Below are 27,482 nucleotides of genomic sequence, written 5' to 3'. Positions count from 1 at the left end.
GTTTATTCGTTCTGTCTTTGAGTATTGAAATACTTTTGCCACAATAAAACAGCCTGTACTTAATCATAATATTAGTTGTCGTCGAGATATGTGAAAACCACGTGTTAATTTTGTAACTTGATGATGAATTATTGTGTAAATATTTTATTCCAAAAACTCTGACACTATATAGCACACTTGACGTTAGTTACTAGGTATCTGCAACAGTTTTTAAATATAAAAAATGTCCAAAATCACCATCCTGAAGCACCTACAGTAGCGGAAAAAAATCCATCGTACTGCAATTTCTTTGCAGGCATTCATTCGAAAATTCGCGAAATTAGACTTTATATCATGTACCTAAACAATTATTGTATCATTATCACTACCATATATATACTTACGTCCCATGGCAATATAGGCAGCCACGTTAGCACAATGCGGATTGGGGAATTCACACACACCAATTAATGTCTTTTATAATTATTGAATTTCTGATTTGAAAACACTCAAAAGCGAATCTTACCAACAATAAAGTCTAGATTGATTTATTTTTCGCCCTCGTTGCTGTTGTTGAAAAAGTTGCTGAACAAATGTTGGTCAGTTTGAGGCGTACAACCTCCAGTTTAATTTATTGCTCCTGTTACAGGAAACACCGTGTATATATATATATAATCGTTTTAATATAGCTTTCCTCCTGGTAATTTATGAAAATGTGAATCTCCTTGGTCGTCTTCGTCTACCTATTTAGAAATTGACTAATTAATGAAGTGAAGCGAATAAAACATTTCATAAATTAACTGTATGTATTAAATCCCAGCAAATTACATCTTTATCGCTCTCAATTCCCACGTTCAACAGAATATTCAGAATTTGTTTTATATTCGAATGTTTATTTACCTTTCAGCTTTAGACGCTATCTTTAAAATTTTTGCTTTCACAATTTTACTGACATTCGATTTGGAAACATTGAGGGTGAATTTTACAGATGCGGAAACAAAATTAGCCCGGCTTATCTCTGCGACACAGATGCCAGCGCACTCGTATACTGACCGAGACTACTTCTGGGAAACATAACTAACTTGTTTAACGTTTCTCGTCATACCTATGAGTTAAACTCATTTAATTGGTCCAATTTACTCTGATTATCTCGACTTGATTCCATGTTGAGAAAATGTTCGTAGAGGCAGAAGGTATAAAGTAATAGGTGTATGTAGCATGTAATGCATGTAGCTGGCAGTGAGCGGCCGGAGGCCGAGCGCCCGCGGGAGGTGGATTGCGTGCACCGCCGTACATACCGCGACTGCCGGCACTTTTTAAAATCGTTTGTTATTTTTCGACCCGAACGTACGTTGGGAGCAAACGCGCTCTGTTATTAAATCATTTATTATTCAACCCAACGAACTGTTTCGCAATTTTCCCACAAGCTCGGAGGCTTATGTACAAGCAAATACAGCTCTTCTGCGGATACCTACTTGTGCTGCATCTGTTATTGTTGCGTTTCCATATTGTGGATGTGAAGTGAGCTCGGCTTAATTACGTATTCCGGTACGCTTAGCTAGGAACTTGTCGCATAGCAAAAATCTCTGAATTGGAATTAATTTGTACAACATTTCTTGTACTTTATTAAAGTTTCTCACCAACTTGCAAAATACCTATGTAACAAATAAAAATGAAGCTTACATGGAATGCCTTTACTTGATACCTACATTTAGTAACTTATTCATGTACCTACGTATTTTAGCATTGCTTGATTGATCTATACATATAATAAAGCGGAAGAGGGTCGAAAGTCTGTACATGGAAGATATTCGAAAAAAAATTGGCTGGGGATACTTAGAATCGATAACAGAACACATTCCAACAGTTTAGAATTTCTGTCTGTTTATCTGTTTGTCTGTTTATTTGACCGCGCAACTAATGAAAACGGCTGAACGGATTTTGATGCAAACTTTACTAATCTGTCGAAAAAATCCACAGCCAGGTTATAGGCTATAAAAATTTGAGAAATTTTACCCCTTAGGGGGTTAAAAAGGGGATGAAAGTTTGTATGGGGTTCAAGATTTATTTTAAGCTAGCAATTTGAAACTTCGTAAGAAGATATATTATTGAAATACAAGAAAACTAATTTCAGCGTTTTTGAAAATTCATCCCCTAAGGAGGTGAAATAGAGGTTGAAAGTTTGTATGGAGATCAATTTTTTTTTGAGTGCGTTACTTGAAACTTTGTATAATGAGCATATTATTATAATACAGAAAAAGTGATTTTAGCGTTTTCAAGAATTCGTCCGCTAACAGGGTTAAAAGGGGGTTGAAAGTTTGAATCCATTACAAATGCTTTGAAACTTCTTAGAAAGGTATGATAGACGATTACAAAAAAACTAGTTTTGACGTTTTTGGAAATTTAACCCCTCAGGGGGTTGAAAAGGGGATGAAAGTTTGTCTTGGGGTGCAAATTTTATTTTAAGCTAGGAACTTAAAACTTTGCAAAACGTTATTATATTAAAAAGCAATAAAATTACTTTCAGCGTTTTTAAAAATTCATCCTCCATGGTGGTGAAAAAGGGGTTAAAAACTTTATCTTGATAACTATATCATTTTAGCTACTAGGCCAAGTTAGGTATCGTTTTTGTATAAATCGGGTATGCCGAATTCATTTATGATATCAAAATGACACCATTCCCGAGTGAAAACACAAAAAATATGAAAAAACTTTTTTTAATTTCTCTTTACGCTTAAACCGCTAAACCGATTTAGATAAAATTTGGTATAGAGATAGTTTGAGTCCCGTGGAAGAACATAGGGTAGTTTTTAACCAAAAAAATGGAGACTGCGTTTTCATGGAGACGCGGCCGTGCCCTTTCCTCTTAATAATGGTCACGAAGGTGGGTACTTAAAAAAAAAAACATTTTTCAGTAAATGTCAAACGATTTGGGACTTAAACGCGTTACCATGCCTTCCCGAAAAAAATCGAATCTTTCGCGAAAGTCTCGCAATGCATTGCGGCCACAAGGGGCACGGTCTCAGGAGTCTGAGAAAAACCACGGTGAGAGACTCAGTGGCGCTCTAGCCAGGCAGGTCGCTTCGCTTTCGGCTGAAACGGTAAGCCAGCGCGAGTTCGATTGTGATCCCAAATACATCGTACGTAATACATATGTAGGCGCAGATCCTGACGGAGTGTGGCGCCGGAGAAGCCGTGTTCATCCCGCGTATCCCCCTCATTCCGAGCAACTTCCCGTTCCGCTTCAAGCGCCTACAGGTCCCCGTGAGCGTCTGCTTCGCTATGACCATCAACAAGTCGTAGGGGCAGATGCATTTCCCATTCCGAAAACAAAAAAAAAGGGGCAGACGCTGCCCGACGCCGGCGTCATGCTTAGACTGATTTGACTGGAGGACCGATTTGGATGACATGATTTTGATGGGAACACCCAAATATTCCGAAATACGTTTTTCCGATTTTTATAACCACGACTTTCATAATCCCGATTTTTTATAAGTCCGAAATATCAAAATTACGATTTTTAAAAACACGATGGAATAAAATCACTAATGTGATATTTCTGAAAACTTAAAATCCGATTGTCACTTGACAGAAAGCTTAAAGTTCCGATTTTACACTTTTCCGAAAATTTGTTTTTTTCCGAATTCCTAAATTCCGAAAAATCATTGTCCGATCGGAAATAAAATAATTCGGTATTCAGAAATTCGGTTTTTTACAAGATCAGAAAAATGAAATCCGTGATATTCAAATGAAGACTCACGTTTTAGTAATTATTACGGGTACCTGTCGTGCCGCATCATGTTAAATTCGGCATAAAATATTTTTGGCATAAAAATTCGGCATAAATAAATTAGACAGAACTGCGAACCTGCGAACCCGAACTGTTGCTAGAAGTGGGTTAGGTTAGGTTAGAACTGCGACCCCCAAGAAAACGAACTGTTGCCAGAAAAGTGGAAATTTAAAAATTGGGATATTTAAAATAGGAATCACGTTAATTCGGAATAAGGGCAATTCCGAATTCGTGATTTTGAAAATCGTAAATGTTAAATTCGGTGCTTGCCACCATCGGAATTGTTATAGTCGGAATTATGTAGTTCGAAATTTACAATATTCGGCTTTTTGTGTTTTCGGAAATATAAATCTTCGTGATTTTCATCATTCGTAATTATGACAGTCGGAATTTTGATGGGTCGAGCATTTAAAAATCGGAATGATAAAATTTCGGAATTATGTAGTGTACCCGATTTGCATAGGTACAGTCAAGGACGTAAAAATACAAAAATGGTACTGTATCGTTCGATATAGGTACACCTACTACTCTATGCCGTTTAAATCACGTCAAAAATTTGAATAAGGGCAAAAAAAATATTCATTTTGGAGTGTAATTTTATTTAGTGGTAGCAAAGAGGATATAATATTATAGAGCGGTACTGTCATAGTAAATTTTGTAACCACAGTAAATTCACTGCATCTATCGACACTTTAAAACTAAAAATGAAGATTTATTAAAATACGATAAAATGTATTTAAATATGGATAAATGATCTTTTTTATTTGCATTAATTATTTTTATTATTTTGACCCATGTTCTTTCACTGATATGCGTTAAAATTCTCTCTATACGAGAGAAGGCAAAAGGTAGTAGCGACATCTGATCGAGAATCAAATTTTCGTGATTTTCGAGGCACGTTTTTTCCTTAGACTGTATCCATCTATTACGGAGTTATATCTATCTTTGGTGGTAGGTACCTAATTGTAAAATATTTTATCTGGACTACAGTCCTCCAGCGTATCCATCTGTCAACTTTACTTTAAGTTCTGTCTCCAGGGGACAGGGAGATAAATTAGGGGTGAATTAGCCGCTTACTGACACAGACCGAATTCCACGCAGGCGAAGCCGCGGGCACAGCTAGTATTAAATAAAGAGGCATAACGTAACTACCAGGAATCGGTTGAGCACAAATATCTTCCATATCATTTTCCCATTCCCACATCAGGTCATCGCCCTGATCTTTAAAAAAGCACGAACATTAATTTTAGAAGAAACAAAAGGCAGTTAGTAATTTTGCGGTTCGTTTTTTATAGTAATTCTAGAGTAGTTATCACGTCATGGGCACAACTTGCCGAGCGTTCCAACTGGTTTGTTGGCGAGCGAGTCGAATTTTTAGATGAACCAAAGTAACTTGGCGCTGAGAACCTGTAACGTTAATATGCAATCAAAAAGGGCTTTTGTACTGGGTGTCCTCACTCCTCAGCCTTGCCCGTACTTGATTGGAATGACACAGTTGCACGCGCACGCATGCACGCCAACGTCGCCAACGCGCGCGTGAGATCAGCCCGCTCATTATAGTGAATATCACTACTGGTCTTTCTGGTCCAGCCATTGGCATCGCGTGCGAATTACCCTAATTGTGGAAAGCCAGGCTTCGGAAATGCAAATTGGAGATAGTTACGTGCCGATACCGTGGGATATTAATATTCGGCTCTCGTGCGTCTTCGCTTTCTACACAATCGATGTCTAACAAAATCGATGAGCTTTTGAACAACATAAATTGAAATTGCTCTAGTCGTAAATATTAGTCACATTTGACACCAGTTGCTCCGAGTACTCTGTGATCGGAAACCCTTGAATATCTCTATTGAAAAGTTTATCAGCATAGGATATCTTGACTACAAATATGTTGCGATAATGATACATACCTGTCAGCTGCAGAGAAAAGGTAACCCCCCCCCCTCCCCCCTGCATAGGAATTTGTGTCTTTGCACACAAGCCAAGCTAATAGTATTGCTGAGTGTACATTGATACTAGTGACTTCTGACTAACATAGTTTCTTTTTTTTCTTCAATATAAATTATAGTGACTCAATAAGGTTACACTAAAGTGGTTATCCACGGCCTGCCCTGTTCTTTTTTCTACTTTTACAGTCAGAGCCTTGAAATTTTACCTTTGCCAAAATATCACTGTAGTTCAAGAAATGATTATGTAGAACCCCATAAACGGTAACACTTTTTTATACGAAGTAAATAAAAAATAATGTTTCCCATATGCTAGTGTTCAAGGCAGGAGATTCATAATTATGTAAGTTAGTTCTTGCGCGGTGCGAAAGAAGAGAGGGAGGAAGATAAAAGCAAGCCATTTCACCGTTATCATATTTTCTGTCATTATCGTATTTTTGGAATCAAAATGTTCCTGAAAGTTACATAACTAAGCAGTAATGAAAACAGAAAAGCCAGAGTTAACCCAAGAGTAACGAAAATTCCGTTCCAGACGTTTAAATTTATGACTTCTAACGTAAAGTTATTTGAAGAAACAACAGGGAAATGGAATTGCGAACAGTTAGTAGGTATTCAGTTGAGAGAACAGTTCCGAGACTTCTGTACCGCCCCTAGCAGATATAAATCTCTTGTTAGAAAATTAGCCAAGAACAAACGACTCTTCTAGTACCTCATTACTCGGCTTTAAAACCGTTTAGTTACCATGGTATTCGTATTAATAATGTGCACAATTATTCATATGTTTACGTTCTTGAAAGAAAATAATATACATACCTACATATATAAATATCGTTTTCACATCACCTATTCGGAAATAGTAGATTGTTAACCAAGGGATGAAAGGCACTCATTCCTGCCGAGGTATTTTGGCGCTCGAACGCAGTGAGAGCGCCAAGAGTCTGAGGCAGAAATGATGCCTTTCACCCGAGTTAAACACTCTACTTTTCATTTCGAATACGAGAAAAGTAAAATGCATGGGTTTTTTAAAAAACATGACTAAGTATACATTTTTATAGTATTTCTTGAGGGTACTTTGAATTAACAATTCAGGCAAAAGTATCGTTATTTATGGAATGGAGAGTCAAATACTAGAATGGAAATTGTATAACAAATCCATTTAAACTTAAATTTCAATTGCTTATTGTAAACAAATTAATAAAATCGTACATCGAACGTAAAATGCTCTAGTGCAGACACGTATCATTTTCTGCACACCTTTTAGAACAACAATGACCCTCTTTCAGAGCATGAGAAATGAAAAGGGCTTTTTCTTCCCTGCTAAGTGGGATCAAAGTGAAACTTTTATTCCCTACTAGGAGGGATCAATGTTGCACTTTCCTGTTCTAGGACTTTTTTGAATATTTTTTGTAGCTTTTTTGTGTTTTTGATAAATAATATTTTGAAACATATTTAATCATTTCCTCAGGTGATGTGAAAAGCATAGGTGATTGAATCCCTGTACTATTTAGACTTACCTCACTTTAGAAGAGGACTTATTCTTCTGTTATGTTTCTTTTATGCAATAGATACTGTCAAAGCTAACATTTAGTAGGTATATCTGTAAAAAAAATGATGCTTACTGAATATTATACATGAAGTTGAAAAATTAAAGATATATCCGCTCGGGATAGATATATACCTACAGTACTACTAAAGGTTATTTCATGTCATGGATTACCATAGGAGTTAAACCAAGAAAAGTCTCCAGATTTTGACAGCACACGCAGTGCAGGCGTTATTTTAAACGGCAAACTTCTATTAAATTATGACGTAGAAATGCTGTCAAAATCTCTGCAGACTTTCCTCGGTCTAACTTTTTTTTCTACATGGTAAGTCAAAATCTAATCAGTTCGTTTTAGTGTCAAAACGTTTCATTGTCAATGTAACTGCCTTTATAAGTAATAAAGTTTACAATGCACCCCTATATCTGTCATTCTGTCAGTTTACAGTTTACAGATTTAAGGATGACTCACGCTAGAACGGTCCGGGCCCGGGACGAGGCTTCCGACACTTTGTTTTCTATGACAGGTGATCGGTGATCACGCGATGCTTTCTATAGAAAACTGAAGTCGGGCGCCCCGGCCCGGGCCCGCACCGTTCTAGCGTGAGTCATCCTTTATTTTACTAGTCTTAACTCTGTTTTAAAGACGTCCAGGTGATACAGTGTTGTTTTTATTACAGGATAACAGTACGGGGCAGGCACTCTTGGACGTGGTTTTCCGGCATCTAGACCTCTTGGAAACAGCCTACTTTGGGCTACGATACGTTGACCAGGACAATCAAACTGTAAGTTGAAAGTACCTTTCGATATTGCACTGCTGATACGACAGACTTGTTGATGATGGAATTTAATAAAATAAAAAAAAATTAACAAGACCGTATAACAAATTGCTGACACCCGTAGGTATTAAAAAAACGGTAAACTTGCTGACATGTCCTATTATCTAGTCATTAAATTCTAGTGGAACAAATAATATGATTATCTTTTTTTTATAAGCGAAGAAAATGCATGTAAAAGCACTAATAGTGAGAAGTTGCGAAATAAAGCTTGAACACGCCAAAACGTAGGCACACATTTTTGCTTATAATTTTTGTCACGGGTGGTTCAATTTTATTTGTTTGCTTAAATTAAAATCGCTATAGCATGAGGAACATAATACCACAATAGTTGTCGATTGTATAATTCGTTTTCATGATAACGAGCTTTAAGCAATGACGGAAGCGAAATCACTGCACCAATAGCCTTGGAAAGTTCGATTAAATAAACACTTGTTACTTGGTACCTAGGTACTCGTTGAAAGTGGTCATCGTACCCAATATTCAGGCATGCCACTACTCAAGAGGATTCTAATCTTAGCTTATAAACCAAAAGTTTTTGACTTTGTACATATAAAAATCGGCGTACTATCTAGTTTCAAGTCAGTCGTTCAGTTTCAAGTCTAGTTTACGCCATAGATATCTATCTATGGCGTAAACTAACGCATTGTATTGTGCACAGCACTGGTTGGACGTCGGGAAGCGCCTGCGCCGGCAGCTGCGCGGTTCTGACCCGCACACCTTCTACTTCGGAGTCAAGTTCTACGCCGCTGACCCTTGCAAACTATTGGAGGAAATCACGAGGTATCTCGAGGACTTGATATCATTATTACATATAATTAATTCCATCTTTGTCTAACGGAAAATTCTACAATGCGCCCGCAGATAAATTAACAATTAATCAATGCTTGTGAATTTTAGATCAAGCTTATTTTGGTGGCCTTTACTTATAAGGTAAGTATGTACACCTACATTAAACATGGTTTTAAAAAAAGTTTGAAATATACGTCAGCCCTTTCAACTTCCCCGCTCAGGGTCTCGTTAAACCCCAAAAGCCTCACAGAACATAATATAAGACATTTTTACAATGTTGACCTTTAGCTGCTAGTTTAAAAGTTTCATATTATTTTATTGCATAGACAAAATACTTTTATACGTTATTAATTAACGAACAAAAGCCCAAAGAGCTTCATAACAAAAAAATATAAATGGCAAAACGGAAATACTTAAATTTACGCATTTTTGACGTGGCTATGGTTTAGCGCGTAAAGTTTTAACAGTTTCATTAAAAAATCTACATTGTTCTCATTTGTTTACGATTATTTTATGTTTGCATAAAAATATATATTTAGTTTTCTTATAGTAACTGTAAGCGTGAATGTAAAACCAGTTTGCGGAGTCGTCTTGTACCACTGACCTCATCCCGTATATTGTATATATATTTCGGTTATTATAAAACGGCCGGCCAAACCGCTAACGTGCTTTTGAATAATAAATGACAGGAGTATACATTAATATTTAATGCGGTGGCTATATTTATTTTACCTTTCGTAATGCTTTCCATTTATGTATCAATAAAATGAACACATGTTGCCGGTGTATTATGTACTTTAATAAAATGCACAAATATTTTATTTACTACTAGCGACCCGCCCCGGCTTTGAACGGGTAGTTCAACTAATTTGCACAAAACCTTTACAAATTATACATGTAAACCTTCCTCTTGAATCACTATCTATTAAAAACCGCATCACAATCCGTTCCGTAGTTTTAAAGATCTAATCATACATAGGGACAGACATACAGACAGCGGAAAGCGACTTTGTTTTATACTATGTAGTGATAGTGATGCCTCAACAATTTAACGAGATAAATAAACTAGTCTTAATTCACATTGTATCACAAGTCACAACACATATGTGTCACATGGATAGGTACATAAAATCAATTAAATACTTATTCTGTCTTAAACACGAGAAAATAAAACGAGATTTTACAAATGCCCATTTACCTAACATAACGTACGGGGATTTATTCGTACGCTGATAATAATATGTGGCAGCGCGGCTCGCGGCTGGGATCGAAACTATAAAAGACATCTGCGCTTCACGCTACTCAGCACTTTGCCATCACCTCGGACCCTCGGTTATTACTAAAACTATATAGGTACTTACTTACTTCGTGTTATTCTGAAAGGTCACTACTTGTAGGGATTTTACTATGAAATCTGTCCTTATGTACAGCTTTTATTTTGTCTCTAAATGTTAGTAGTTGATGGCTCTAAAACAAACTTTGTTGTAGTAAGTAGACTTTAATAAATTAAGTATAAGCAATAACAATATTATGCCTCGTTATACAATAATAGCGAATAAGTTAAAAGTAGCTATTTTAAAATGTGTAATTTTATGTGAGTGAGTTTTCGTTGAAAACATACTTACGAACACTCGTAATCAAGACTTAACTCTCGGTTAACTCTATCGGTAGAACAACCAAATGTAAGCAGACATTGAGTAGTGTGACGTGGGCTCACTGAATCCATAAACCAAACAGTTATAGAGCCAGATAGATAGCGCACACGAAAGAGGGATCGCTCCCACGTCCACATACTCCACATGCGTAGCTCTGCTTAGGAATTACGTCATGGGAAAACCACGCATGACAACCGTTCCGCTTCGCAACAACCATGAGCCACATGTGCTCCTGATAAAAATAATAAATATTAACTAAAAATGTGCGTAAATTCTATTAAATTCATTCAAAAAAACCGTCTTAAGTAATCACGCAAGTACAATCTTTTGGAAATAACGATTTTAAAATGTGAATTAGGTACCCACAGTATAAATTCTGATGAGTGATTATTTCTATAATGGTCTACTAACTCAGAAATAAAATTCCTTTAATTTTTTTTAATATACGCACCCGATGTGCTCATAATAAAATAATACCTACACTGTTTTTAACAATAGCAACAAACATCTCATTAATATATAAAACTTATAAGGAAGACGAATGAAGAGGTTCTGAGTATGATAAGAGAAAAGCGATGCTTATTAAAAACAATAAGAAATAGGAGAGACAAGATGATAGGACACTTGATACGGCATGACAATGATAACTATTTAATAAACATCCTGGAATGCAGGATTGAAAAGACAAGAGAAGAAGGACAGCCTAGAATTACTTATCTCAGTGAAATAAAAAATAATGCGTCGTATGAGGAAATTTAAGAGACTGGCACAAGAAAGAAATGATTTGATGAATGATTGACCGACAAAGCTCTTAAGTTATGATGATGATGAAGATTTGAGTTTAAGTAACTTGAGTTTAAGTAACTTGAGTTTAAGTGCACACATGAAACACTAACGTGCCATCTACTTTAACAACCGTAGTTTTATTGGTGACTGCAAAATTTTATGACATAAATTACAATGCGGGTGCGCAATAACTTGTGAGCCTCGTAAACCCCCGCTCAACAAAGGCTTTATCGAAACGCTAAATAAAATAAAAAACTTCTAATTTAATAATAATGCATAAAACGGAGTTTCCGTTTTAATTTGTCGTTAGAACGTGGACTGTTAATTTATTTTTCTCATTTGTATTTTTTTAGGTAGGGTTCCAATTGTTGGTTTCTCTTTTACCTCAAAAGTTTTACTCTCAACAATGGCACAATTGAAGGCAGTTAAGTGGAATATTTGAAAGTATTCATTATATTTTATTTCCACGTAGGCTTGCTACGGGAATTAAAATGTTTTATTAAAATTTCGTTATTACGACGTCCGCCGCCTCCGGTTACGGTGAAACATCTTCTTGTACATGCTTTAGATAAGAGCCACATTTAAAGCTAGAGCATTTTTACAGTAATGCTCTTTTAATATTTAATCTGGCATTAAGAGTTGTATTCCCTTAGATCTTTTTTAGGGTTCCGTACCTCAAAAGGAAAAAACAGAAACCTTATAGGATCACTAGTGCGTCTGTCTGTCCGTCTGTCACTGCCTATTTTCTCGGAAACTTCTGGACCAATTATGTTGAAATTTGGTATTTATATGTAAGTTTGAGATCCAAAGACGGACATGTAACGTATACAAATTAATTTGAAACATGGGGGCCACTTTTGGGGGTAAATGAAAAAATTAATAAAAAAGTTTTTCAAACTATATCGTGTTACATATCAAATGAAAGAGCTCATTGTGATAATCTCAAATATATTTTTTTATAATTTTAGGATAAACAATTTAGAAGTTATTCACGAAAATAAGCAAAAAATGAGCATATATAGATAAAGGGGGGGGGGGGGGCTTTATCTCCGAAACTACTGGGTCTAAAATTTTGGAAAAAATACGCAAAATAGATCTTTACCTATAGATCACAGGAAAACCTATTAGAAATGTGCAGTCAAGCGTGAGTCGGACTTAATTATTTAGTTTTTGATCCAACCCCTACGGGTTTATTAAAGACATTTCACGCACGTTTCACATAAAAAATACATTGTTTAATTTGTGTAATGTACGGAACCCTTGGAACGCGAGTCCGACTCGCACTTGGCCGGTTTTTTTACTAAGCGCAATACCAGGAGGAGAAAATGAGTTACAAATAAATTCTATTCCTCATTTAATTATCTCGAGGCAACTTTAACAAGCATTCCAAGCGTAACTTTCTATGCATTTTTCTTTGAGATAAATCTTATTTCATTTTATTATTACATCCACCTTTTCATTTATAAATGGCAGCCGTAGGTAGGTACTATTTACTGAACAGCCGAAGAAGGGATGGTGACTATTTTGTGTAGTATTTATTAGGTTGAGCTCTCTACCTTTGATGTGTCCTGTCCTAAGTTCTAAAAGTCACAATAAGTTACAATTATAATATTTGTGTTCGGTTAAAACGTTTAGGTATAAGTTGTACAGTGGAACCTCGATAGCACCAAAGAGAATTAAGTAGACATAGAGTGCTCACTCCATACATCAGTTTTGTTACTAAAACGACCATTATTTTCGTAGTCGACATCTAGCGTCAAGTAGCGGAATTATCAGTACTGCTACTTGACAATAGATGTAATAAATAGATCTTTAGCTTTGAGGGAAGGGAATGGCATTTGATTTTTTCTTATCAAGTTTCGAGTTAACGAGGTTCCACTGCATATGTCATGCCAAACATATTCATATTCGTATATTTATTCATAATAATTCGTATTACATGTCACAATATTATAAATTATTTACAAAATTTAATAATATTATAAACATTTTACATAATAATATTAATAGTATAAAAATTAGAATAAATTAAATCTATGATTAGGAACTTATTTCGTACTCCATAAACTCATTAAAGCTATAAAAAGTCTGCTCGATAAGCCATCGTTTCAGGTGCATTTTAAAGCTCGTTAATGACGACGCATTCGTGACATGACTCGGCAGTCGGTTGTACACAGTCGGCCCCATCACGTGGGTTAGTTTCGCTGACTTGGTTAACCTATGCTTAACACCCAGGAGTCTGTGGGCATTCCGCAAGTTACGACCGTGGACGTCAGCTCCTCTCGCGTATTCATTAAGGTGACCGCACATAGACAGCCACTTGGTATATCACCACAGAGGGCAGCGTGAGTATGTGGAGGTCCTTAAAGTGTGGTTTTGCAGATATACTTTGTCCTACCTGCACAATCGCTCGCACGGCTCTTTTTTGCATTCGGAAGACACGCCTTCCATTCGGCAGCGCGGCCCCACAGCTCCGCGCCGTATTGGAGGATCGAGTACATAGTGGCAAAATAGCAAGTCCTCACCACATCCCTGGGCACCACCCTTGCCAGACAAACAAATAGCATTAGTTGTGTAATGTACGAGTATGTGTATGTGTGTGTGTTGGGCAGGTACCAGTTGTTTCTGCAAGTGAAGCAAGACGTGCTCCGCGGCCGGCTGCCCGTCAACTTCGACCTCGCCGCCGAGCTGGCAGCCTTTGTGCTACAATGTGAGTACAATTACACTTATATTAATAAACACACGTTGCCGATAAAATACACTGAGTCACTGGACAGTGTCAAAACAAAACTGACATAAACGCTAAAGTCGACGTAATTAACTTTCTATACATCTCGCTCATACTAATATGCGAGTACGAGCGAGATCACGAGATGCATAGAAAGTAAGTTACGTTCTCGATAGCGTTCATGTCATTGCCTAACTGATGGTAGCCACACTTGATAGGTAGGTATTCATTTATATGTACTTTTCAATGACCCATTCGGCATAGATTTAGATTTATTTATTTCTGGATAAAAATTACACTACAAATTTGCATCAATGTCAAAATTATGCTTATCTTCTTATCATGATCGTCAAACATTACATACTAACAAATATGAAATAAATTAAAATAATTTACAAATAATTTATTTTATTTATTTTATTTTTAATAATTGTTACGCAATTTAACTCGAGTAGAAAGTTGGTACGAGATACACAATACAAGATAGAAAACAACATTCAATTTTGCAATAACGTCAGAAATGGAAGCGAAAACACTGTTATTGACCAAACTCTCTTGAAACTACACGGCACATATCACGGCACGGCATTCCCGGCAATATCCATTTGTTCTTCACACAGAATAAGTATACCGTTGTTTCTCCTTTGAGACCAATAAGCGAAATGGACTAAAGTCATAATCCTAGTACCTATCTCAAGGCGTGTAAAAATCCTGGTGCGAATTAGAGTTCCCTGGGCGGGAGTAGTAGTAGCCGTATAAAGACGTGGGCCGTGCTTGGGTTACAAAGCTCGCTCGGTCAGTAACATGCCGATTCTTCGGGTAGGGTTATCAGAAGGCACGAATTTGTAAAATCCTGATAAAATGCAATAGTTTTTGTATGGATATTTTATTACTATTATAGTTGCGCTTAGCCGAGTTGAATTGGTTTTACTTTTAGCAAAGATAGGTATAACTCTGTAATAGATGGATACAGTCTAAGGAAAAAACGTGCCTCGAAAATCAAGAAAATTTGATTCTCGATCAGATGGCGCCACTACCTTTGGCCTACTCTCGTATAGATGGCGTTGACGGTTTCGTTTGTTATTTAACAATTTTAACGCATATGAGTGAAAGAACATGGGTTAAAATAATATAAAAATAATTAATGCAAATATTGCAAATAAAAAGAAACATTTATCCATAGGTATATGAATACACTTTTTGATACTTTTGTTTTTAGTTTTAATCGTGTGTCGATAGATGGCAGTGAAATTACTGTGGTTACAAAATTTACTATGACAGTACCGCTCTATCCTATTTTATCCTCTTTGCTTTTAGGGAGATAGGTACAGTGAATTAGTGTTGACACTTGTGATGTTCCCGGGAATAGACTCGGAATATTAGATAATTAAAATGCTTGTATTTTATACCTTTAAACGAGCCATTCTTGTATATATATATATATATATATATATTTCGGGGATCTCGGAAACGGCTCTAAAGATTTTGACGAAATTTGCTATATGGGGGTTTTCGGGGGCGAAAAATCGATCTAGCTAGGTCTGATGTCTGGGAAAACGCGCATTTCTGAGTTTTTATATGTTTTCCGAGCAAAGCTCGGTCTCCCAGATATTTTGTATACATTGATGCACTCATTAACTATCATTGAGTTAATTCCAAACTTTGATGGCACATGTATTCGAGAAAAACAAACGGAAATTCCATATAATACGGATTGAAAAATATCTTTTTGATACGCATTTTTGACGCTATTATGGTTTAGCGCTAAAGATTTTACAATTTAATTAATACATTTTTCTACATTGTTCTCATTCGTTTATGATTATTTTATGTGTAAAAAAAGTTTGACTACAGGTTAAAAAAATACGATACATAATACATCTTTCAAAGGATACCTTGTCTTACAAAGCTTGTCTAACAAATACTTACCGTAAAAAGTTTAAAAACATCTACTTTCTTCTCCACATAAAAAAATACTCCTATTATTTCTGTATTCACGCCGCTTCCTTGATAACATTTTTGATACGTCGAGAATAATACAGTAGCCTGATAACCCTGACACCGAGCCCCAGTGTCGACACCAGTCATTTACCATTTCACCTAAGAGCACAACTATTTTATTAACCTGATTGTGCAGCTCTCACTGTAAATGGAAAACTACTCCATTTGCTTTGAGAAATGTGATCTATTGTTGTGGATTTTACGTGCAGGGCTCACGGAGGAGTTAGCAGATTAATCGTGATTTATACTGAACCTACTTAATTTGTGTTATTTTCACGCATGATACATGCTCGGAATTTCTATTTAATTTAATAGCAATTTAAATGATGAACAATATAATTGTTTTTATGAAATAACTGATAATTTAAAAGTTACAAAGCAATTTAATATGCAATTTAACATACAATTTAACATACAATTCAATATGCAATTCAATTACAATTCATATACAATTTTAAAAGGTACTTACATTGAATTATGAATTCATAAACTTATGTTTTCTTATGTTTTATGAAATTGTTATAATTTGTCTCATAGTATTACCTATCAATTGAGGGTTTCGTATTCGTAATGTTTATAATAAGTGAATCAACTTTTTCTTGTCACTCGTTGCCATGGTTACGATCGCCTGGGTCACTCTCACGACCTTAGTTTTATGATATTTAAAATAACCAAACATATATTTTTATAGTTACATACAAGCCCTTTCCATAATGGCTCATCTTACTTAACATATCAGTAGAACGTAGAAGGTAAGTATAACATTTCTTCCAACAAACTATGCTAATATTGTCGCCTGGATGACGGGACAGAATAACAACAAAAAAGTTGATCCACTCAAGAACGCCCCCTGTTGTCAGTCCGTTTTTTGTTAACAGTACTTTTCAAGACAATTTATTAACTTAGGCCTGAGATACACTTGTAAGTTTTACTTACGTAAGTAGGGACAAAGCTATTTGTTAGAATGAGATAACGATATTCATCTCTTTCTGTACCATAGCTGTGTCCCTACTGACGTAAGTAAAACTTACAATTGTATCTTGGGCCTTAGGTGCATCGTTTATCCAAAAATATATTTCATCTTGGAGTCCTAGAGTTTGTACATGTACACCCCAGGCCAAAAGTATAGAAACAAGCATGTAGTTCATTAGAAAAGTGTGATCTTTTAATTATGCGATGGATTTTATACTACTCATTGACAATTTGGTAAAAATATTAATAGAACATTTTAAAAGTAAATTACTCTGGCTGTGATAGTTGCCAATTCAACATTTTGTCATGTAATTAAAGAGTAGGTATAATTATGTAACTATTTCCTACTTTATTTTTTAGCTTTTTGACAATATTTTAGGATGTTTTGATATTAAGCGTGTATTTTAAATCTTTTGGGTTTGCCTAATGTAAGTCTTAGTTTACAAATATATACAACAAAGAAAACAACGTTGTTTCCATACTTTTGGCATCGGGTGTAAATATATCTAACTAAATTTGTAAATTGTATATCATGTGCAGTTGTTAATGAAGTACGTCGAAGGCAAAAATATCGATCCAGACAAGTGGCTCAAAAATATGTGAACACGACTTTATTGTCTAAGGTGTAAGAGCGTACACATATTAACCTGTTACTACAATCAGAATGCGCCTCCGGGATGGATGATAGTTAACACGTCCACTGCGAAGCTGCATTTTGTGAACTCGCCTTTCTCGCTGTGCGGTACAAGTCAAATACAGCCTGTACGAAAGGGTTTTTATTTTACCTAAAATATTTTTACTAAATATATACTTATTAAATTTAATTATGACAATGTTTAGTCTAATAACTAATCTACCTTATATTACCTTCGCCGAAGTTGATGACTGTTGGTTAAGCTTTTATAGACGAATTAATTAACAGGTCAGAATTGACTTGTAACGCACAGCCAGGACGGGCACAGGTAAAAGTGTCGATGATTCAGTAGTGATGGGAAAGATATACAAACAAATATATCGATTCAATTTATTCATTTTTTTTATTAGGTATATATTTTTAAGGCAATTTTAATTTTGTATGCATTTTTGTATATAAGATTGTTTTCGTCTTTGAAGGAATCTTGTCAATGACTACACTAACGACTCAGTAAAGTGATGCAAATTCCCAGTTTTACTAAGGGGCTGCATTGTATACAACTCAGGCGTTTACAAGTCCCAAATAAAATGCTCATCATTAATTTTCTGTATCATTTTAATCCTCTTTTTAAGATCGAATAATATGCAGTCATTTGGTCACTAAAATCATAATATACAAACGTGTGTATTGATAACAGAGTAACAACACTAATGCGCACTGCCCTAATCTGCAGTGCTATACAAGGCCGTACACAACAGGTCATATAGGCCCTGTTCCGCACTGAATAGCAAAAGTTTTATTCTGGTCTTACGTGACCTGTTAATTAATTTATATTATAACGGGTAGAATGTTAAATGACAACTATAGATGTATACTTGATTATATAAAACAATTAAAATATCACAACATTATCGCCTCCGCACCAGGGGGATGTTACGTATTTCGGTCGCCGCACCAGGCGAAAGTCCAGTACAGGGTCAAAATGACCTGTTTCGCAGTGAACCTGGTAAAAGCCATTCTTTGAGCGAGTGCTCTGGCGAGATAAGGCTCAAGCCACAACAACGCTCGGGATAGCCATTATCTTGGGAATTTTAAACTATTTTACGTTGCTTTAGTTTTGTTTTGTTTTTTGTGTGTTCATCAATCTTATATTCACCCCGACTTATTTATTTTGGTGCATTAAATTTTAATCAACTGACTTTAGGTAAATGATTATATGATTAACTATTAATTGGTCTCTGATTTGGCACAAAGCACAAACCTACATAGGAAATTAATAAAATACTAGGCATGATTTTCGTTCGTGGATTGTGAACGTGAAATTATTGTCTTAAATTTTATTAAACTAGTCATGCCCTTAAGTCATCCTTTACAAAGTTTCAAGTCATAAATTTAGCACGAAGCCTGAACACTTGTATTATCTTTTGTAAACTTGAAAGTCTAGCGTGAACTTATCGTGGTTAATATTTGGTTTAAAGGTTTATTTTAATTGTTCATATTAAATTTTATCGATAAGTTAGACAGTATAACCACGTTTAACATATCTTTTGTCTTTGAAATTATGTCTTTGAAACGAGTAGTTTGAAATAAAAAAATATGTACCTGGAAATTTAAAAAACCCCATTGGTAACAAATTAACTGAGTCTAAATCTGCGATTTTTGTGTATACTATTAAATCTACACCCCACAAACTACAATATATAGTCATGCACAAATTTAGAGAAACGCAAAAAAGGGTTTAAAGGGTTTACTGGATTACAGCACCTAAAGTAATTTCAAAATTACTAATAAAACTTTTTTTTTTGGGTTCCTCTAAATTAGTCCATAAGTGTAGATGATTGTGGTGGGCGGATAAGTACTATTGTTTAGTGTTATTCGATCTATAAATGTAACGTTATTGCACACTTCAATTTCGAATAAACGTCAAGATTGCAGTTCCAGTATTCTGTGAATGTAATCTCACTATAATACTCTCGCATTACTCTCAATACAATTAATTATGGTAGCTTAACAGGCTGAAAGGGCAAAAGGATTAAATCCAAGAGCCAATTCAAAACCGATTATAAATAATTTGATACCAACTTAGGTTATTAGGGTAGCCCATACTCAAAGCCCCTATCAAATATAAGTCAAACGGGCAAGGATGGCAGTTTTTGTTCCGTAATAATGGTAGAGTAACTCAGTAAATAATTTTGGGGCTGCGTAAAACAAAATACAAAGTGGATCTCCGTCAAATAAGTTATGAAACCCTGCTTTACATGATAAACTATAGTAAAATAAACTTAGTTAATCTTTACATAGTTTCGCATTGACAACCTATGTATTTACAAGTTACAACAATCTTGCAAACTGACGCGTGTTCTCTATTTGAGTAACTATTCCGATTTACTATAATTATTATTACAATATCAAATTACAGAATGCAATTTACTGATTGTACACAAACAAACATACTACTCGTATTTAGATTTATTCATGAGATTTGTTTAGTACCTATCATTAGTTCTTTATTGTCAAGTTCACTTGAGATTAAAATACACGATTTGAGTTTTTACGTTGTATAAGTACCATCATTCTCGCATGGTTTCTAAATCCGCCTAAAGCTGACATCTAAGGTTTCCTCAAAATCATAAAACGTTTATCCGTACCTGATATTAATAACAGCTCTGTAGCTCGTTCATCCCAATCCAATTTTTCAAAGGGCGAATTTTTTATCTCGTCCCATTTAGGCGTAAGTGCCGTAAACAACAGCGCGGATGCGTTATTCAAGAGGTAAATGAGCCATCAGCAGTGGCGTCGTTTGCATCTAATCTCGACCTTTATGCCACAGATTACATAATAATATAGCAGATCAGAAAGATAATAGAAATTAACAGCAAAGTAGGTAATCTACTACAAGCTACATTATACTAGGGTCACCTTAATATACTGCTGCCTGAGATCAGTTACATACTTATACGAGTATCATGTTGCGGTATTATGGAGTTGCCACGATCATTTCATAATCGCTTACCGATAGGCGATTGTAGCGTACGATTGTTTACCACGCCGACGCTCTCTCTTATATCTCACGTCCGGTAGCATCAGTTCTAAAATTCGCCGAAGAAGAGAAAAAAATAAAATATTACTCGAACGCCTGTGAAAAGCGTCACGCAACTTTCACTCCCCTCGCTCGTCACATCCATCGATGGAGTCTTCGCTCCGCAAATGTCCACATTCATGAAACATCTCGGTGAAGCCATCGCTGACCGGTGGGACAGATCCCTTTATGTAGTAATGGGCTGGCTAAGATCCAAAATTATAATCCGAGCCACCAGCATGTATCTGTGGGACACGGCACAGATTCAAATACATCCAACATTTCTTCGGTTTCAATGACGGTGCCGTCCTACCCAACCTGTCTACCTCTACACTGCTCTAGCGTAGTGTTCTTGTTGTTGGTAATTTTTGTTTTTTATAATTTTACATTTTTAATAAAGTGTCATGACGTATTTAGTTAGTAGGTACTAGTTATTGTTTACCATATTATAAAATACATACCTACCTATACAAAGGGACCTGTAGTTTTTTTTTGGCTTGGAAATTAAGCATAAAAGAAAAATACATTATATAGAAATATTAAAATTGTAGAACTGTAATCATAATTAGACAACACTCAGCTTTTTCTTTCAATAGTGGTGTGTTTGTAATATTTTATGATCTGTGCCTCGACCTTTGTGCCGCATCACCGGCCCACGGTACACACCGGCATCTCGTAATCGTGTGCAATTTGTACTAACTCTCAATTACAAGAAAGCGTTAAAGTTTACAAGACTTGAAATAACTTCATTAACAGAGCCACGTTGCCGTAACTACGCTGTAGCTGTATTAGATTGCTTAAAGTTCAGGAATTTCAGGATGGTCTTAGAATTTAAATGAAGCTGCAGGATGCTAACGATTTTTAAAATTTATAATTTGACTTTTTTTTAATTTCTAGAATTGCAGATCTATTGCAGAATAAGTCTTTGGATTCGAATCTTAGAATTCCTTTCTTACCTATGTAAGTTGTAGAAAACATAAGAAAAGAACAGCGTTTCAAGCGCCCGTTTGTGTTTCTGACACAGCGGTGTAACCTAGTCGTAAAGAGAAAAATATTCTCCTTTTCCGCCCTTTTCTACTCGAAATTATCCAAACATGTGAGAATACCTTCTGGTGATGGCGCCCGTTTTCTTTATGAGACATACTTATGCAGAAATAAGACGCATAAAAAGTCATATTTATAAATGTCCGTTCATTTTTCCAAGTCTCAAAGTTTACGGTTTCTCGGAGACAATAATTTATAGTAAAAAACGCTAAAGCTACTGTTGTTCAAAAGTAAACAGAAACGCATTTCAGGAAACGGCATCGAACAATTTATTACCCCAGTTGGGTGCTGTAGTCTATTCTTAGTTTAGTCCCATATTCACAGGCGAGAGTATTACTCGTAGCTTCTGCTTGGTGACAATATAGAGTTCTGAAATATCCTCGTAGCTCAACGATCATTAGACTCGGATATAGTTTTGATCTCCAAATATACAAAGTTGGTACAGATATCAAGACAGCAGTAGCATTGGTCTGCAAGAGTCGAGTATTCGCTTATGGTTAGCTGAACACCGAGCCTAGTACTTCGAGCGGGCTCGTTCGCTCGCAACAAGTAGCGAAACACTCCTCGCATTAATCAACCGGGTAATTGCTGCCTGCGCCAAATGAGACGCTATACGGTGACCACAATATGGATATTCCCGCTTAACTATGACGTTATAAAGGTGATAAGCACTTGAAATGCTACATTTAAAGCTTAACGACCCTCATGAATTTTAAGCGCTGTCAAGAACTTGAAATCTAAAGTTACAAGTTCGTGGAACGTTTTTATGAGTGACTTAAAATTAAATGTTTGATGAAATGTTTATTTAGTTTATCTGTTAACGCATGTGTGATAAAATCGTTATTTGTTTATAAAAGGACTTTAAAATGTGGCTACTGTGAGTGGTTGCTGTGTATATTTTATATCCTACTCGTTACGCGACCGCGGGCGAGTAAAGGATTTCACTCACTGGAACCACCTCCATACCAATTTTGAGAGCCGCCGCACTCACTTAATTTCGGTTGAGCCTTTTATTCTGCCGTGCTCGGCAAGCGATGGGAACGACATCCCTGGACGGATGGGCGGTCCGCCTCTTGATCGATGTTCCCTCCACAGATCATTCACATCTAACGCAAAGCAGATTCTTTGCTCTTGACTTATACTGATGGTACACACGATGGAAACCATCAGGCGATGAAATTCTTTGATGTCGAAATTATATTGGAAAACGAAACGCGTGGAGTGTTTGCACTCATAGATTTACAGTTTACACAGATTCGATTGGATATTTTGGTTTAACGTGCCAACTAATATTCATATCGTTACCGGGGAAAATCTGATTTAAATGCGTCATCTCAAATCTAAATTACATCATAAATTATTCGTTCATACATCGGATTTTCGATTTATAGTAGGTATTTTGTGTAGATTAAGGCCATTCCATCGGTTTGCCACTGTCTTTGTCACATTTCGCAAGAAAGAACGGGAAAGAATATACGCGCCAAGTGTCAATTTTGATCGAATTTTGTCGGTTTTTATTTATTTTAAAAACGTTACCTTACAATATCGAAATTCTAAAGCTATGAAATTACTATTTATGTTAAGATTGTTTTTTCTTCTTTTTTTGTTTATAGTATCACATAATAAATAACCGAGTAAAGTAGGATTAAAAGTCCGAGTTAGAGGTTACTTTGGGAATTAATTGTATCGAACGAAGTGTCATAATTCGTGTATCGGAAGCTATGCTGTTAAAGATAATATAGTCAAGTACTATATATATTTTTTCCACGTCTACGAATATCAACGCCTCTTAGATTAACATGATCATATAAGGAGATTTTTCGCCTTCTGGCTCAGGGAACCGCCTTAATGAGAAAGGCATTATTTAATTATCGATTTGAAGGTTAAACTCTTTACTTAACAGTGGAACTTTTAAGAATTATTTTCGTGCGGTTTATACACATATCTTATTATAGTTATTATCATTATATTAAATTCAATTCTGAGACAATACTAACCCAAAATGTGTAATTTTCATGTACAACTTGTCAGTTGTGTTCATGTACAAGATCTAATTTTGTGGAGCTGAACTTGCGTTACTCTATTAAAGCAAAGTGATTCGTCTAATTTTATTTCAACCGACATAAAATGTAAAAAATTACACGTGTATGTTTTCGTACTACAAACACTCGTACCAGATGTGATGTTCCGCAGCAAAAAAAGATATACGGCGGGAAATGACACTCGGCGCGTCCATTCTACTTTTTCTGGAGGGTTATTCCTAACTAACTAAGTGCTGTCAAGTCGAACACTCAGACTAACCAAACCAGGCCCCGTGTAGACAACATGTCAATCGCTCGCTACGTAGCGAACGAAACGCAACTGTCACTGTGACACTAATATGGAAGAGTGATAGAGAGACACAAAGCGATTCGACGGCGAAGCGATAGCGATTGTCACCTTGGCTAGGCCGGCTGTATATTTAGAACACGACTGAGTAACGCGGCTACTAGTAGCGTAGTATTGCACGAATGTGTGGTGACCGCGAGTCTTCATAAAACGCTTCACAATCGGTACGGAGTTTTGAGAGATAATCCATAGGCCACAGTTACTGGATGGTCTAAGAGTGTGATTTGTTCGCAATGGGCACCGACTAATAAGATACGTGCAATGGGAATAAGCGGCCTGGAAGATTATTTATTTTGCCGCAGTTCGCACGTCCGCTAAATGTGGTCAGTACAACGGAACGAATCATTAATCTTTGGCTAGGACCCGTCAATACTACTGTTTCTTAGGTTAGGTCTTAAACCAATTCAAAAATACATTTCGCTAAAACTATAAACAAATTAATAGCCACCTTTTATAGCAGGGGTCGGCAACCTTTTAGCAGCCAAAGGCCACATAGCAGTTAACGAAATTGACGCGGGCCGCACTTTGCTAATATCTATGACTTTATCAGGTATTGTCGTTTGTCAAAATTACATACAAAATAGCCAGGGAGGCTCGCGGGCCGCCTGTTGCCGACCCCTGTTTTATAGTATGGTATCGCTGATTAAATAAGATTAACTCGAGGGCTCTTTTTTCTACGACTTTATCCCTCTTCTACAATTAATAACTCTATGGCGGTAGCAGGGGCGTAGCTAGAGGATATGGCGCCCGGGGCAGTCACCAAATTTGCGCCCCCTGACGACTGACCAAAGTTTCCCTGCTGCTGCCTTTTGCCCATTTTGGCGCCCCCTCTTGGATGGCGCCCGGGGCACTAGCCCCCCCCCCCCCCCCCAGCCCCCCCCCCCCCCCCCCCCCTAGCTACGCCACTGGGCGGTAGTTATAATACTAATACTTGATTGTTAACCTATTCATCAGTGCAGTGAAATCAAGCAGGGCCGTCGAGTTTCACTGCTAATAGGGATGTTGATTTATGAATCGCGAATATATAAAATGTTATGCTTTACCATAGCAGGGAATATTAAAATGCTGAAAATCATATTTTGTAAGTGTACATATGCGTAATAAATTAATTAAAAATAATTAAAAGTATTCAAATGCCCAGCATCACGTGACTGCAAACACAATCGGAGCGCGTGACGTCACGGTGTGAGAAACACGCACAGACAAGTTGTCAAACCTGTTGGTCCTCTGGCACTGACAGCAGTTTGTTACCACATCGTTACGTCATCAAGATCACGTTACAGCTTGGAGCGTTTTTGCGCGAAATTTAAACACTAAACTAATTAAAGTAGATTTTTTATTAAAAATTAAAAAATAAAAATTTAAATATTTTTTTGCAATAATTACGTGACTATCTATAAAATCAAAACAGTTCTAAAAAATTGTCAACATCCCTTTTGTTATGTATAACAACGTTGCTGTATTTCACATTTAATTGAATATATCGTTATTTAGTTCAGACATATAATTCCAATCGGAATCGGTACACGTTCGCGCGGTAACTTATTAGGTAGGTACATAGATATTGGTCCTTTCTATGATTAGTTTCATTAGTGGAAATAAGGGTTCTCTAAAAGTAACCTTTATAAATTAGGAAAATACACGATTGATAGAATGGATCAAACTGGCTAACGTTACTGACCTTGGAGGTCACAGTTAGAACCAAGGAATCACATGTAGGTTTCAGATCTAATTATGTTTAGATGTTTAATTAGAAAGGTCTTTTCGCTTTCCACCAATGCGAAGCGCGGACTTCCGGCTCACTTTAGCAGCCTTAGTCTTGGGGGCAGCCTTTGAATTCGTGGGGGGAGCCTTCTTGACGACCTTGGTGCCTTCTTGACGACTTCTTCTGAAGCCCTGATGGCCTGGTCTCTGGTGCGCACCTCCGGCTTAATGTTCCTCTTAGCCATAATGTCACCGAGGGAGGCACCAACAATGGCTCTCTGGTATATCTGGGTCCTGCGGGTGCGCTTCTTGGTCTGCTTTTCTTCTTGGCCCTTCTTGAATTTGCGCCTGTAGAGCACAGTCGATGTCACTTTTACGAGGATTCCTCCTCGTCAAGTGGGCGGCTTCACATTTAGAGTTCAAGAATGTGAAAGTCTTTCCATCCACTTTGACCATAGTTTTCCCATGGCCGGGATAGATCTTGTATCCACTATACGCGCACAGACCGTTGTTTAGTTTGAATTGTCGAACGCGAAAGGTCTCACTTTGATCACGAAAATCTGTCAATATATTCCAGATTTGAGCTTAATAATACTTCGTGTAAACTCTGTAAGGAAAGGGAATAATTCAACCAGGACAATAATAATCGTGTTAACGAGCGTAGCTACATACATAATGTAAACAGTGATATTTAGTTAGATAAGATATAGAGCCCTTTGAATTGATTGGATTAATTGTTTCCGAAGATGGGGGCGGCAGGTCGACGTTGTAATAGTGTTACGGACGCGTCTCGTATATTTGTAACACCAGGGACATAGACTAGAAAATAATAAAGGTCGGTCACAATCAAAACGCTTCTAGGGAACTCAAAATATCCGAGCACACCTTAATGGCTTGACTATAATTATGTTTGAACAACAACACAACAACGAATTCAACACAGTAAAAAAATCTCTTCTGTTCCCGAAAGTTAAGAAACCTAATTTATTGTTGAGATACAGGTATATCGACCAGATTGGTGCCAAAATAGACGGATTTTAATTCACCTATATTGTTAAGTTCCTAACGCCTTATTCTGTGAGGTGTTTTTGGTTGGGACTAAAGTCTCCTTACAATGTTTCGTCAGTAGGTAGGTAGGTAAGTAATTATAGTAGTTTATCGTAAAAAATAATCTCTCGAACGTCACTGAATATTTTTAGAGGTTCAATAGATAATTACGATTAGGTTTAAACTCTTCTACAGTTTTCTATAAACCAGCATACATTTTAGGGACCATCCGTATAAGGACTGAGACCTCGTCAACTTATGCCATCTAGAGCAATGATGCTGATATTATTGATGATCGACAATCTTTTTAATTTACTTGTCTCTGATAATAACTATTTTCGTATGTCTACCTATAAGCGACGGTGCTCTAAACAAGGCATTTGTTACTAAAACGATCTGTCGCGCTCTGGGCTATTTCAAACCACTTGTTTGAAGTACTTCATTACCTATATATTGACTTACTTACATGATACCAAGAATTTATTTGGTTTAATTATCCTCAGCAGTGTCACATGTTGTACAAAGCCGACAATATTTTAGTTTTAGTGATTGCAGTGCCTA

The 27,482-nt window shown here is 36.4% G+C and overlaps 1 protein-coding gene across 2 annotated transcripts in view; it reads left to right on the top strand.

The window, feature by feature from the left end:
- The window catches only part of LOC134755838 (band 4.1-like protein 4), a 79,572-nt gene that overhangs the window by 34,484 nt on the left and 17,606 nt on the right, over positions 1-27,482 (top strand). For both annotated transcript variants that reach the window (XM_063692456.1, XM_063692455.1), the window contains exons 3-5: positions 7,936-8,040; positions 8,753-8,874; positions 13,937-14,034. In XM_063692456.1, coding sequence (XP_063548526.1) covers positions 7,936-8,040; positions 8,753-8,874; positions 13,937-14,034 — 325 coding nt within the window. The remainder of the gene's footprint in view (positions 1-7,935; positions 8,041-8,752; positions 8,875-13,936; positions 14,035-27,482) is intronic.

The sequence above is a fragment of the Cydia strobilella genome, chromosome 3, assembly GCF_947568885.1.
Source record: "Cydia strobilella chromosome 3, ilCydStro3.1, whole genome shotgun sequence".
NCBI lineage: Eukaryota > Metazoa > Arthropoda > Insecta > Lepidoptera > Tortricidae > Cydia > Cydia strobilella.
Note: the sequence above shows the minus strand (reverse complement) of the source record. Positions and strands in the feature narration are given on the sequence as shown.